The sequence below is a fragment of the Falco punctatus genome, assembly GCF_963210335.1.
Source record: "Falco punctatus genome assembly, chromosome: 2".
NCBI classification, from domain to species: Eukaryota; Metazoa; Chordata; class Aves; order Falconiformes; family Falconidae; genus Falco; species Falco punctatus.
In genome coordinates, this window is record NC_137581.1 from 77,972,458 (window position 1) to 77,987,518 (window position 15,061).

The 15,061-nt window shown below is 39.0% G+C and overlaps 1 protein-coding gene across 1 annotated transcript in view; it reads left to right on the forward strand.

The window, feature by feature from the left end:
* Window positions 1–14,658, forward strand: part of ETS2 (ETS proto-oncogene 2, transcription factor) — a 37,333-nt gene extending 22,675 nt beyond the window's left edge. The window contains exons 2-10 of the mRNA XM_080376645.1: window positions 2,883–2,954; window positions 6,035–6,155; window positions 7,968–8,087; window positions 8,544–8,744; window positions 9,580–9,663; window positions 10,452–10,694; window positions 10,839–11,102; window positions 11,807–11,925; window positions 12,875–14,658. Coding sequence (XP_080232771.1) covers window positions 2,883–2,954; window positions 6,035–6,155; window positions 7,968–8,087; window positions 8,544–8,744; window positions 9,580–9,663; window positions 10,452–10,694; window positions 10,839–11,102; window positions 11,807–11,925; window positions 12,875–13,090 — 1,440 coding nt within the window. The 3' untranslated portion in view covers window positions 13,091–14,658. The remainder of the gene's footprint in view (window positions 1–2,882; window positions 2,955–6,034; window positions 6,156–7,967; window positions 8,088–8,543; window positions 8,745–9,579; window positions 9,664–10,451; window positions 10,695–10,838; window positions 11,103–11,806; window positions 11,926–12,874) is intronic.
* The last annotated feature ends 403 nt before the right edge of the window (window positions 14,659–15,061 follow it).

A 15,061-nucleotide genomic window follows, 5' to 3' on the forward strand; every position in this document is an offset into this window, starting at 1 on the left:
TGTCTCTTCACTGAGTGGCACGATTTATTTTTTTTTTTTTGAATCTGAAAAAATTGCCATTTAAAAGCAAAGCAACAACCAGGCACTCCCCCCTCCCCCCAAAAAAACCTCAAACAACAAACAGACAACCCCGAAACAAAAAAAAAAAAAAAACAACAAAACAAAACACCCAAACGCAACCAGTGGAGGTGTGCTGTGGACACTAGCATGGTTTAGTTCTCCATGTGGATGATTCCCAGCCGAATCCAGCTGTGGGCAAGCACCTGGCTATTGCTGAAAAGAAGGTGATCAGAATTCAGGAGTATTAGTTAATAAGTGCCTGATCCTGTTGACCCTGTTCTGGTTCACCCACTCAGCTATGCGGGGGTGTTGAAGAAGGTGTCCTGCCAGTTAAACCAATTATAGCTGGCAAGTAGCAGTCATCAGCGTTAGTGGAGGAGTTGGATGTGAGGCCCAGTCTCGCCAGTACTGTGCCCTGGTGTCTTTTCTGAACGTAAGCAGCAGCTTTCCAAGTCCAGCAGAAAGCCACCTTTAACCCTTTGTGTCACGAAAAGCCATGTTGCCTCTTCAGCTCTGCTTGCCTGGTGTTAACTCTGTAAGGGTTTGGCATCACAGGGCTGGAAAGGTGTGCTGCAGATGGGGAGAAAGCTGATGCGTGATGAGCAAAGGGTATTGAAATTCATAACAAGATGAGAGATTTTGTTGGAAGAGGAAAACTGGAGTGTTACAAAACATGCTGAAGGTCTTAATTTGTTCTTAGAGCTTGATACCTGGTTTTTCATAAGTTGCGTGGTGCACAGGCAAGGCCACAGAACGAACTGGCAGCCTAGCACAGAGAAACAGTGACTTGGGTTAATGAGCAATACCATGTAACGAATACTTGGAATCAACCTTTTGTCTTGGGACCCTAAACATTTCTAAAGAAACAAACAAAACAAAAAGCCAGGACGGAGAGAATCTCAGTCCTTCTAGTCAATGGGAAGTTCCTGACAGGTTTCATGTAGAGGCCAAGATTACACCTGAAAGTGTCAAAGTCTTATTTGTAGCCCTAACTGGGGATCAGAACTAAACAACTGAAAATACGTATAATGTTTCCACAAGTACTTTCAGATTGGTAAGGCTTACAGCTAGTTATACCTAGACACTAGAGCAGATTTCAAAGGCAAAACAAAGGGTATTAGAAATTGGCCTATACTTTTTTTTTTTTAAAGCCCAGCTGAATGCAAGGATAAACAGTTGTTTAAACTGTGGCAAATTTAATGAAAAGATTAGGATGCTTGCTGAGTGAGACTCATGCTGTGTAAAATTCTTTGTTGCTCAATGAGATGTGTAATTCAGATCAAATATTTGTACATGCTATTTGAGGTAAAAACCATCATTCAGTAGATTGCGCTTTTGGGTAACATTAATGAAGTGTAAGCCAAATACGCCTTTCATAGTCAGTTGATCTATTTTATTTCAAAGATCAGCCCCATACATCTGATAACAGTGAAGTTGAAACGGGCCTTTTGGGTTAAGGACTTTTGATTATTTTTTTTCTTTTTTTAAGTGTTCGACTATATAGGAGGGTGAAAGGGTTCCTTGTCTTTGGCTGTTGGATGTTTTTATTTTCCTTTTTGCTTATATGGATGGCATTTGAACATGTCATTTTAACAAGCTGGGCTTATTTTGCTAAGCTCCTAATTTGCCATCTTTTTCTGAGTTTAAGATTGTATTTTGATTTCTTCTTGTGTTAACATGGCTAACAAGAGAGCTTGCTTGTAATAAGTGATCAGTTTTGTGGAAATATGAATAGTGTCCTGTGTGACTATTTAAATACAAATGCTTGATTAGACAGTTTCTGTGGAGCAAGAGAATTTAGCCCAATGCTGTGAAAAAGCAGAACGAAAATTGTTGAGAGACAGCTTGCCACGGAGTAGTCTGATAAGGTATAGTTCACCAACACCTGAATTACAGCATTGTGATAAACCTGAACAATGGCCATAAAACCGGCTTTATTTCTTATGTTTGATCTCTCCCATAAGCCAGTAAAAGGATATGCATCTTATCACTCTTCTTAAGTGCTATACAGGAGAACAAGTTATACAGGCCTCACACAACCCTGTTCCTGGTAATACAGGCAACACGATATACCTTTGACTTCAGTAGCATGAACGTATTGATGGTGGTCCCATTACCAAACCTATAAAAAGGGTATTTTACTGCATAAACCATTTTCAATTAAAATTTAGGGCCCTCTAGAGCTTTACAAATATGCTAATCCTGTGTTTACAAAATGTGCAAGATAACATGGTTTGGACATGCTTTGCCTAGTAAAGGAAGCAGGTTGCTAATACTGAGTATTGGCTTTCAGTGGTTGGTCATAAAGGGGTGAACCTTATACGTGAAGGTGTATCACGGGGAGTGCTCTGTCACTCATTTTCCTTCCTTTGAAAGCCAAAGTCCAAAGTGAATCGTGGCGTGTCAGCAGGAATATAGAAAGCAAAAATAACACAAAACAATGTTTAAGAAAACGGGTGAAGGTTGGAAAGTATCTCAAGGCGATAGATACTTGGTGGACAAAGGACTTCTGTAGGCTTTCCAGGCTCACAGAGTCAGATACTAAAAGTCCTCACACTGGATATCAGAAGCTAAGCAGCCTCCTGTTTGCTCATTTCATAAAACACCAGTGATGCCTGTGAAAGGTCTTCCAGTTAAAAAGCTGCTTAAGCAAGACAGTTGTGCCCTGTGTGGTCGGCATGTGAGCAGTGAGAAGGAAAGCTTTGCCTGTGTCTCATTCCAAGAGCTGTTCTGTAATCTGTACTGAAGTGGTGAGATATATCTGTTAACATGCTTGCTTTGTTGGTGGCAACGTTTTTCATGTGATCCCTCTCATTTTTCAGATGAGTGATTTTGGGATCAGGAACATGGATCAAGTAGCTCCTGTGTCTAACATGTACAGAGGAATGCTCAAGGTGAGTACTCTTGTAACCTCATAAACCCAACTGGGGCATCTCTCAGCTAATGCATTTATTAAGTTCTTCTTAATGCTAGAACAGGAATTGTGTAACCATGGCAAGGTGAACACAGATGCTCAGGTTTTAATTGCTTGCTTGTAATGCCTAATCGTCTTCTAGAGTAGTTCTACTGAGTCCAGTAGAGATGTGAAGAGCTGAACTGTAATAGGAACATGTAAATCTTGCACCCCCAACCCTCTCCCCCAAAGAGGCTCCCTCCCTCCTTCCCTCAGATCCTAAGAAGCTGAAAATAAGAGGCAGACAGGGACTGAGCTCAGATTTGTTGGAGCTGGTGGAACTTTTGCCTAAATAAAGGTTCCAGAACTGGCAGTAGGGGTGGTCTTTGTATCCTCAATTTCGTGGAACTGACGGAGGGACGTTCTGATACAATGGGTTAGGTCTCATGGAATGAAGAGCATTGTATGAAAAAAAAATAAAATAATGGTTATTCACTTACTACATATAATTATGTGAAATATAAGTCAAATGTGTTGTAAGAAATCAAGGGTAGTTACTAAATATAATTTATCTTTAGATGGACTGTGTCTGTTAACTTGTTTTGAAAGGAACTTAAAAACGAAGGATAAATGAGAAGCAGACTATAAATACTCAGTCTTCAAGGGCTTCCCTCCTCCCCATTCATACAAGTTGCTTTTTAGTCCTGGTATCAATTTTTTACACAATACTGATTTATGTAAGCCAAGTAAAGGTTAGGAAGGCACTTTCTGCTCTCATTAACTTTGAGTAATGTCCAGGTCTCACCAGAATCAGTGAGACTCTGGTGTGCTAACTTCTCTGATGTTTTATGTTCCCTCTTAACTTTGTCATGCTCACAATAACAAAATCCATGAGAGATCCCCCAAATTTACAGCTGTGTGCTCTGTAACACAGTGGTTGTTCTAAGCAGTTACTCAGTATTCAGTTGTCATATAATTAGGTCAAAATAGAGACCTATATTCTACTACTTTTGTAGCTGTTAACATTTCTTTTTGTTTTGTTCAGTAACAATTACTCTTATGTATGTTGAAAAGCCAAACAAAATGGTTGCATAACTGATAGGGCAAAGCAGAATTCATTCTACATTGGGTTTTCCCCCTTTTATTACTGTTAAATCAAGAACCTGCTTAAACATTAATTTTCTCCTTTTTGAAGTATGAAACTAGCACAGTATGGATTTTACTCATTCACATGCCACAGCATTTTTTCCAGTGACTCAGGATAAGGGTCAGCTATTTACACAAAACGCAGGAGTTTCCAGATTGTGTTGAAAGAACTTGCCCTTTCTTTTAGGTAGTAGTGATGAGTCAATGCTTTTATCTAGTAATGTATAAAGAATCTTTTACTAGCAGATTTGGCAATTGTTATTAACTTGTTTCATTCAGATGTGAGGCTTTTCACAGGCTGGCTTTGACTCTAGTTGTGGGGGGTACCTGAACCAACTCTACACAATTTGTCTCCACTGGCCAGTGCTCGAGGGCGATTTTTGAACTCAGTTAACTGAAGCATGATACTGTTTACCAGCTTTTTCTTCTGTGGAGCGTATGCTTTCATAATATATGTACTAGGATGCATTGCAGCTTGTTATAAAATACGACTAAAAAATTATGGTTTCTTGTTTGTTACTAGATTTAATGTAATTTGGGGAGATTGGGGAGGGGCATGTAAGATGTGACAGATGGCACATAAGGCACCTGGTGCAAAAAGACTCCATGCCACTTGAAACTTCGTGGTGACACAAAAAGGAACGTTAGGAAATGTGAGGAAATACTACTTCTCATATGCTATTCCAGAAACACAGTTCAGGTTGCCTTCGCGTTGTACGTGAATACCGCCCTGAAAAATCTTTGCCTTGTTCTCGGCTAAATCCTCTATCTTGGCATAAGCTGGCAAACCAGTGGATGCCTAAAACAAACAAGTTGCCTTTATCTCCAGCTCCCTGAACTGCAGTAGCTGCCACGAGCAAAGTGTAGCTTTCCAGAACAGTGTTCTAAACTCAAGCACTTTGAAAAATCTCAGTGGCAACTTCTATCTATCTGTGCCTCTAGATATTACATATATGATTTCCTTGTGACTAGCAGACAAGTTGCATAAGTTGTTTTTAAAGTTATTTCCTCTTCTGTTAACATACCCTCTGCCCCTACCTCCCACCCCCACCCCTGAAAACTAATGTAGCTGAGGGGGATCTAGTAAATATACTAATGTTTCTAGCATACACAAGTTTGAAAGAAGTTAGGTTTTCAAAACCATAATAATAGTTATTGAATGTTGCCAACATATCAGTAGAATCCTCTTTCATCTGGAACATTTTTGTCAGTCCTGTTTATCACTTTCTGTGTAATAAAACTAGCAGTGTTTCACTGAGCATCTGAGGATTTGAAAGGCTGCAAAATGTGTAGCTGGTAAATCCAGGAACTCAAAAGTATAAAAGTCACAGCAAAGAAGTAACATCTTTCCTCAAGTCCTGTAAAGCTGGCTGTATGGCTTCAAATGATGTGGTTCAAATTAAACGTTTCCTTTAAAAAAACCCCACAACACACACACACACAAAAATCAACAGCATAAATCTGCTGTAGTGCTTGCACTGGCAGTTGTTTTTCCATAATTTACAGATCCTGCCTCTCTGTCAAGTAATCAAGCAGATAGTCAATTTGAAGGGTTAAGGAAATAAGGATTTCTTTAAAATATACCTGGAAATAAAGATATGTAAATATCTATGCACACATGTACATTCTCTATTGTTTAAAGCCTCAATGACAGGAAAGCTAAGAATATCCTTACTTGGCTTTTCTGTAACCTGCAGAGCATGCCACCCACTTAGCACTGTGGTCTGAATGTTAGTTGTTTTGTATTGGTGGACAAGAAGCTGTACTATTACTGTGTTTCTATTTCAAAGGTGCACATTAGCTGATTCAAGATAGTGGTTGTGTATGATCTCCACATCTAGGAAACTTAACCCAGTTACTTCCTAGCAATGAAGTTGACAGTGCTCTAGCAATATGTTTACATTGTTTTTTCTTATCTATTCTGTTGCTTTGCAGCGTCAGCCAGCGTTTGACACCTTTGATAGCTCAAACTCTCTCTTTGCTGGATATTTTTTCTCACTAAATGAAGATCAAACCCTTCAGGAAGTGCCAACAGGATTTGATTCAACTTCATATGGTAACTCTTCACTGTGTTCCATAGTCCAGTCAACAGATCAGAAATTTGAGGGGTCTAACTAAATTTCATGGCTATACTTTTACAAGTGCACCATGGATTTCCCTAAAAAGTGGTTTAGTACACTGTGTACACGCTTGATTTTATCCATGTGAGTTGCTCCGTGGACAGTTGCTGTTTGCTGTACTGAAAAGGAACAGCAACTGGGATTCAGTGGCCTGATAGACAGACTGTCCATGGATGAAGCCTTAGTAGATAGTAAAACAGAGCTAAGACAGTATAAAAATAAAGTTTTATGTGTATTTAGACTTGAACATCTCAACCATAATTAAAATGCAAGTGTTCTGCAAGCTCCATTCTTGACCCTTTTGTATTAAATCCCAGTATGTTTTAATCCATACCTTACAAAACAGGGATGGGAATCTTGTTGTTTGTTTGTTGTATGTAGGGCAGTACCTACTGAGAACTCTTTACAAATCTTTGCCTAAAGTCCCCGACAAAACGGGGAGTTTTGTCCAAAATGTAGATATTTTACCTGATTCTGCCTTTATCTACCCTTAGGGAAGGAAAAAAGAACACCCTCAAACCTCTGGAAACCACCAGTCCTTTGTTCTAATGTGATTCTAATCAGTCACCTGCTTTGGTCAGCAAAGCAAGTTCTAGCAGATATTGAGGATGGGTGTGGTAAAAACAGAAGTTAAGCAGGGGCTGGTAATGAGCTCTACTTGCTGGGTCAAGTGGAGCCTGTAGGTAGTCTAGGAGAACAAGAAGAGCCGCTCAGCTTTATGAACTGACTTGGAGTCTATCAAGTGCATCACCTATATATACCCTGCCACCATTATATGCCTCTACCACAGCAGAGCTCCTTCAAATGCAGCCTGTGTGTGAGCTCTCAGAGGCTCTCAAATATTCAGGGATGCAGTAGCGAGTTGATGAAATTGTCTTCAAATTACCCGTAGCTTAATGACACTAATCACAAACAAAATATCAGTAGAAGGTTTCCTTAGCCAAAACATCTAGGTAGCGTGGTTGGCTTTCTTCAGTTCCTTCAGAGTAAAAAGTGGCATGTTCTGGTGAAAATTGCCCTATTAAAAAGACTGAGTGGAAGCGGAATTTGTTCTTAAAATAGAATCTACTTGCAAATTTAAAGATCAGTTAAGCAATTAGTAATTTATACTGGCATATGATTGTTCTGACTTTGAATTTTGTGGCATTATTTTGTTACTGGGTACCAGCTTGTTACCAGTCATGCTTCTTTAGTTCTGATGACAGAATAAATGCACCATGTACTAGGGTGCTGGAGAGTTGCATGGGAAGTTTTGAAATACAGTCCATTGGAAAGCAGTGTTAAATAGCGCAAGCTGGTTCTTCACAACCCTACTATCACTCACTTTGCTCTCAAACTAAATGAAGACTGTCTGGGGATATAAGGAAGGCTGACATCAAACTATAGGTGGCTAAAAAGGATGAGCAGTCTCTTATTTCCTTTAAAAGAAAAAGTAATAGTAAAATTTCCCTGCAACAGAAGCACTTCATGTGACTACTAAGAGTAAATGAGGGTCTATCTCATGGAAAGCTGCAAACCTTTTAGTGTGATGCAATTTTATCAAACAGGTAGCACAGAGATTTTTAGTGTTGATATATCAAGTCAGAGATAATGTATCAGAAAACAGATCAGCTGTTTTTTTTAAATACTTAGTTTCTAACATCCTTCCCTTATTCTTCAAGTAGTGCAGCAAAAACCTGTCACTCCTTTCACTGGCCTAAAAGTTAATGTATCTTCTTTTTCCCCTCCACCCCTTTTCTTTCTTGTAGAGTCGAACAACTGTGAATTGCCTCTGTTAACCCCATGCAGTAAGGCTGTGATGAGTCAAGCCTTGAAAGATACTTTCAGTGGTTTCACAAAGGAACAGTGTCGGCTGGGTATCCCAAATAGTAAGTGTTTTCTATTTATAAGCTCCTTTTTTTAATGCTATGGAGGAGGCTGAATAGCGGCTCTTTCAAAAGAGAAAGAATGATGTCAGTAGGAAATACAAGAATGGATCCTATGTGAATCTGGCGCAGCTTGACTTGGAAAGACCAGACTTGCTGGTATTAAAAATGGGTGCATGGAGAGCTCATGCTTTGGCAGCAGAAGAGAATCAAGTAAGCTGAGAATGTCTCTGCTTACAAGTGAATGCAGATGGAAAATAGAGGACTGTTTTGGTGGTTTTTGGTTGTTAGCGTTTTTTTTTTGGGGGGGGTGTTTTAAATTCAAGAATACATTCATTCTGAATTTATTCAGAATGAAGTAACTTGGGTAAACAATTTTTTTCATTCACTGCCTTCTAATGAAGATTATTTGACAAAGGTCAGGAGTTATCTCTAAATTCTGGATATTTTGTCATGCAGATCCCTGGCTGTGGACTGAACAGCAAGTGTGCCAATGGCTTTCATGGGCTACCAATGAGTTTAGCTTGGCAAATGTGAACTTCCATCAGTTTCTTATGAGTGGCCAAGACTTGTGCAACCTGGGCAAGGAGCGTTTCCTGGAACTGGCACCTGACTATGTGGGTGATATTCTGTGGGAACACCTGGAACAGATGATAAAAGGTAGTTACAGAAAGAGCTTCTGTTTTAAGGCTTTTCTAATAAAGTAGGACTCTCAACGCTTGTTTCACTATGAGGACTTTTATTACATATGAAAACTCAAAATTAACTTCAAAACTTCTTCTGATTAATGCTTTTATTAACCTATTATCCTAACCTTTTATTAACCTAACATCCTTGGTACACAAAGCACACATGCAAGTATCTGCAGAAACCATACCGTGTTCAAGCTGAGTACTTATTGCGGTCAGGTTTTATTTGGAATAATCATTGAAACAAATGAGATTAGAGCAAGGCTACTGTAATACCCCTTAAAAAAATAACCAAGAGTTGGGCAAACTTCTTCACTTATTACAAGTTTTCAGTTTAGTTGCTTTAATGTAGTGTTTTGAGATAATTCAGTGAATGAATGCAAAGAAGTCAAAGACACCTAGAGGTGTCTTAAGTGACCACTGATGGAATTGCTAAAACCCTACATGCAGTGCCTTGTGAGTTCCATTGGGTTTGAACTGTAGCATTCAATAGTTGCATACATTAAGGACTTGGACCTTGAAACACAGTACAATTATTGTTGTTTCTGTTTTTTTTTCATTTTATTACTCAGTTGGTATGATGGTTTTCAAGCCTGTTGGATGTTGGTTAGGTTTTTTGGGTGGTAGGGGTTTTTTTGGTTTGTTTTTGTTTGGTTTTTTTTTTTTAGAGTGCAATGCAGTACACTAGGAAAATTTACGTTAGCGATGACCTCTCAATCCTAAGGAGAGTCAGAAGCTTTTCATGGCATACAGTTCATATCTTCAAAATAAAAAGAACAATTTTTTTTTTCCCCTCCTCTCCCCAGACAGCCAAGAGAAAACACAGGACCAATATGTGGAGAACTCTCATCTCACCTCAGTTCCTCACTGGGTCAATAATAATTCCTTAAGTAAGTATTTTAAGAAATGTGATGTTTTACATCCCTTGGTTTATTGTAAGCATGTCACAGATGCCATTTTAAAAACAAAAAAAAAGCACCAGAATAGTTACTGTGTTTGAGGAGAACACTTGACTTGAATTGCTGCAGCCTTCTTTCCTAGTATTGTTTAAGCATCATCCAATTCATATTGGAAACCTTTTGAGGAGCAAAGGCTTTGAGAAAGTCAAATTTCCTCTTGGTATGCCAAAGCCCACATCTGTGGAGCTGAATGACTGCTCCCACCTTTTACACAGTCAAAACCTAGTATTGCTGGGGAGCAGCAAGAGTTATGTTTATGCATTCTTGAAGAACATGGAAGTGTAATAGAGCTTTTGCAAGTGTGTAGGACATGGAGCTAGCTCCCTCAGATTGGTTGGTGTTGTATTACATTCTACCACAGTCAATCTCCAGCTCAACCTTGTTATACCACTTAATGGTGAGGCCTTACTCAAAACCACTGAAGCTTGTCCAGCTTTTTCTGTAACACTGTAGTTTCCTAGAAGAACCAACAATAGACATATTTGTGGTCAGCAAGTTATAGAAGGAGATTGACAGAATCTTGTTTGGAGCCCATTAGATGAAGTTCCTATCACTGACTTCAGTAGCCTTTCCAGTAGGCCTGTAGCATCTATCGCTTAGTCAGGTTTTCATGGGCGAATTACTTCTTGGTGGCACCACTGTGGTGAGGTGCTGGAGGTGTATTAGTCTATGTAAGGGTCTGCAGGGAAAATAATCAATTCTTTTATTTCTTTCTTCAGCTGTTAATGTAGATCAGAACTCCTATGGTGTGCAAATGCCTGGATACGCTAAAGCCCTTGGTTATCCCAAACCCAGTCTCCTGACTGATGTCTGTCAGACTTCCACAGGACCGAATCTCCTCAGTCCAGAACAAGAGTTTTCATTGTTCCCTAAAACCCAAGCAGATACTGTTGGTGTGAACTACTGTGCAGTAAATCAAGATTTCCCAAGAAGCAATCTGAACTTGCTTATAGATAATTCTGGTGAGTCATAATCTGCATGATAACCATGGGTCCAAGTCCATATTCTATATGTCTTTTCCTGCTTTGCATAATTTATATGTACAAGCTAGATTGAGGAGGAGAAAAAAAACAACACTTTTTTTGTGTGTGTTTTGTTTTATAAAGGTAAGCTTAGAGAACATGAATCTAGTGACAGTGGTGCAGAAAGTTATGAAAGCTCAGATTCGATGCTACAGTCCTGGAACAGCCAGTCGTCATTAGTGGATTTACAGCGTGTGCCATCCTATGAGAGTTTTGAAGATGACTGTAGCCAATCATTGTGCCTGAGCAAACCTACAATGTCTTTCAAAGACTATATTCAAGAACGAAGTGATCCTGTAGAGCAAGGGAAACCAGTTATACCAGCAGCGATTCTAGCTGGCTTTACCGGTAAGTAGTGAAGCAAAATGGTCACTCCTCTTCTTACATAACGTCAATATTCTCTATAAAAGTGTACCATGGTGATAGTTGTGTAGTTGTAAGGTATGCCTTACAACTTAGTCAGAGACCACTATTCATGAAGACTTACAATTTGAAGTGTTAACAAAGAAAGTCTTACAGGACTATCCATCTAAAGCATCTAAACCATCTAGGCTGGTATGTCAGAACATGTGAAAATTAAATGCCCTTTGATCTCTTTGAAAAAAAAGAGGGAAACTTGGACAAAATCTTGCACACTTGAGAGTTTCTGCAGGTGTTGACACTGCTTGTTAAGACGTTGTTCCTATAGTCCTTACTGAAATTGTTTTTTTCCTCTACAATGTCTGCCAAGCCAAGGACTGCAGGACAAGTCCTGGAGCTTGAAATGCAGCTCATGGGAAGTGGAAGGGTGGCGGGGATCCATGTCAAAGCGAAAGACATAGCTTATGTCAAATCTTGTGTTACCATGAAAAAGCTGACTTGTTTATAACACAAATCTGCTTTTAAACATGTTAGAAAGAAACCTAAGATTTTAATTTTGATACTAAAACCAAGGCAAATCAAGAGTAATTACAGATCTATTCTGTGATATGAGTATGGTCACGTACATTGGTTGTGGTAAAAGCTTGCAGAAATATTAATTGTGGTTTCTCCCTGCCCCCCTCTCTCAACAGGCAGTGGACCTATACAGCTATGGCAGTTTCTTCTGGAGTTACTGACTGACAAGTCCTGTCAGTCATTCATTAGTTGGACAGGAGATGGTTGGGAATTTAAACTTGCTGACCCAGATGAGGTATGTGGCTAATTGTAACGAACAGAAAGATTTCGGGTCTAATCTGCCATTTGTGGTCCCAGCGTTGAATATAAAACATTTACACAATCAGATACTTGCTGAAATCTCATCTGCAAATGCTTTATTGTACAGTCAGGATTACTGTGGGTTGTTCTCCCCTCTCCTCCCACCCAGGGATATCAGCATATGCTTGTAGCTAGGAGAACACGTTGTATAGCTTGAAACTTAAAGGTAGTATACAAAATTAGTTCTTTTGACAGAGTGTAATACTGTAGACTAGCTTACTGGATGTAGTTTGATCAACAGTGTCTGGGATTGCATGAAGGCTTGGGGAGAAAAGGTATTGCCATTCTTCTAGATACACAACAAATATGGTATTGCTGCTTTTGAAATATTTTGGCAACTTAATAGCTGTAGTCATTAAAAATAAATATAATGCATTTTCATTTTTTGATACTGTCATCAGTAGGAAAGTTACTAAGATGTGATATAAAGTCTACTGAAGCCTTTAGTTTTTTTTAAAAAAAGGAGGGAGGGAAATCATTAACTCCAAGGAACTTCATATCATTCAACTTCCGGTTAAAGAGCTGTCCCATGCTGCTCCAAAGCAAATTAATGGTTAAATGGTGTCTTCTTGAAAGAGAGGAGACTGTATTTCCCATAAACTTGATCTCCTTAAACATGTTTTGGCCTATCCACTGTAGATATCCTTTTCACTGATATTTGCTGTCAGCCACTTTCTGCTGAAGCTGCTACTGTTAATGGTCTCAGATCATGTTCAGCTGTGGCATCAGTCACCAGCTCTTCTTTTATCTAAGTCTGGGACCTCCAAAACAAATAAAATGCTCTAACTGAGCAAGGGTTTTAATAACTGTGTTTATCAGTCGCCAACTAGAAGAACATGACTTGAATAAACCATTTGCATCTTGCTTTCTTTTTGGACTGACAGGTGGCACGGAGGTGGGGAAGGAGAAAAAACAAGCCAAAAATGAACTATGAGAAGCTCAGCCGAGGCCTACGCTACTATTATGACAAGAACATCATCCACAAGACTTCAGGGAAACGCTACGTGTATCGCTTCGTGTGTGACCTGCAGAACCTGCTGGGGTACACAGCAGAAGAGCTGCATGCAATGCTGGGGGTGCAGCCTGACACGGAGGACTGAGCCTGATGATGTGATGCTGCAGGGGCAAAGATCATGTGTTGGGACTGTGTCTAGGAACCATCTGCAGTCAGTTCTGGCTGTTCAGATGCGTGCAACTGTTGGGAAATAAGGACCTTCACCGATTTTGTAACCAGGGAGAGCTGGAAGGAAGTAGCCTTATTTCATCAGTGGCTTTGGGTGTTGCCATGTCAGGCACTTGAGCAGCATGGAAGTCGGCACGGACCCTAGCTCTGTCATGAAGACATGGAAATGCTCTTGGTTTAAGCATTTCGACTACCTGTACTGTCGTATAAAGTGTTTTGGCTACTTACACTGCCATGTAATAATGGGTTGGCTTTAAAACCAAAGGTTGGATGAGAAACCAGTTATGCAGATGTTTTTAAAATACCATCGTCCTTGCTTCTGTCTTGTATCATGCAACTTATTTAAAAAAACTAATTTATTTAAAATTAGCAGCAAGGAGAATAAATTTTAGTTTTGTTTTAAAGCACGTTTTATTAGTTGTACTCCAGAAATGTGCTGCCTAGGTACATAAACACTCTATGTCCAAAACCAGATGTAGCAACTGTTGGCAAAAAACCCCAACCAACCACAACCAACCAACCAACAAACAAACACAAAACCCAAGAAAAACAACCCCAAAACCCTTTCAAAGAAGGGAAGGAAAAAATCATACCATTTCAATATTCACTTTGTATATATTCTGTGATTCTTTTTGAAACTCTGTAATGTTCCTATTTAACAGATACTGTATAGTGTAAATTAATTGTATGTGTGTTTTGAGATAGGATGAATGTAAACTTATCAAATGTTTTTTTCATGTTTGTCTAGGATATACAACTTTCTGCAAATATTTAATTGGCCTGAGACACAACATAAGTACTCAGTATGCATGCATATGGTATGCCTATGGTATGAAATGGGGGGGGGGGCAGGGCTGGCTCAGTATTTTGCCAAGACTGAAGCTGGCCATTCTTTGTGCATTTTTGGCATTTTTACAAGAAACTGATGTTATATTCTGGGACATAAAGGGCCTGTTTGTGGTTTCTTCTGTAACTGAAAATGAAAATATTAATACGGATAAAATTACCTTTTTTCCTTTATAAATGGCATATGTTTTTCAACTTCTATGCATGTCCTTTTAAGAAAATTTATATACAAGCCTTATTTTTTCAGTTGACTTGTCTCTTCTTCCTGCAGTTTATCCTGTATGATTAAAATATGAATTCTATTTTTGGAAATAACTGTGACTCCTTTTCAAAGATCAGGAGGGATTTATGTAGCAGCTATTTTTACTGCAAAAAAAAAGAAAAAAATCACTGGAAAAATGTACTTTAAGAAAGCTTTATTTTTTATCTGAGCTTGATGTACATTTAAACGTGTTGTATGGTGTAAGAGGTTTAAAAATGAGCCTTCATAAAAACCTCTTGGACAAGAAAAAGTGTGTGTGCTTTTTAATATGGAAAGTTTTAGAGGAGCTCCTTTTTTATTTGTTGGTTCAACCCATGTCCATACTACCCCTCTAAACCTATGCAGGATAACAAACAAACAAACAAACAAAAAACCAACCAGTGATACTTATGGGAGTAGGAAGTTTGTTGGAGGAAAAATTCTGTTGGAGTGTATAGGCTTGTAGTCTTGAACCAAGCTAAACCTATGCAACCACTTTGCTTAGATATAAATTCAAGTTAATGACTTCGTGCTGTGCCTCTTGAGAAGAAAACCAGCTTTTCTGAACTGTGTTTTGTAAACTGAATTAGGAATACATGGAAGAACAGAAGCATATTAAGGCTACTTACACCTAAACTGTTCCTGAGCGTATCCTCCACAAAGGAATCCTATAGTTTGAACTATCTTTAGCTCTTACTCTTCTCCAGGAAATACAGAAACATTTGCTCTTAAGCACATTTTAAAAGTAGAAAATGTAGTTATTAAAAACAAAAAACCCCAAACATGATGCTTCTCCTAGAC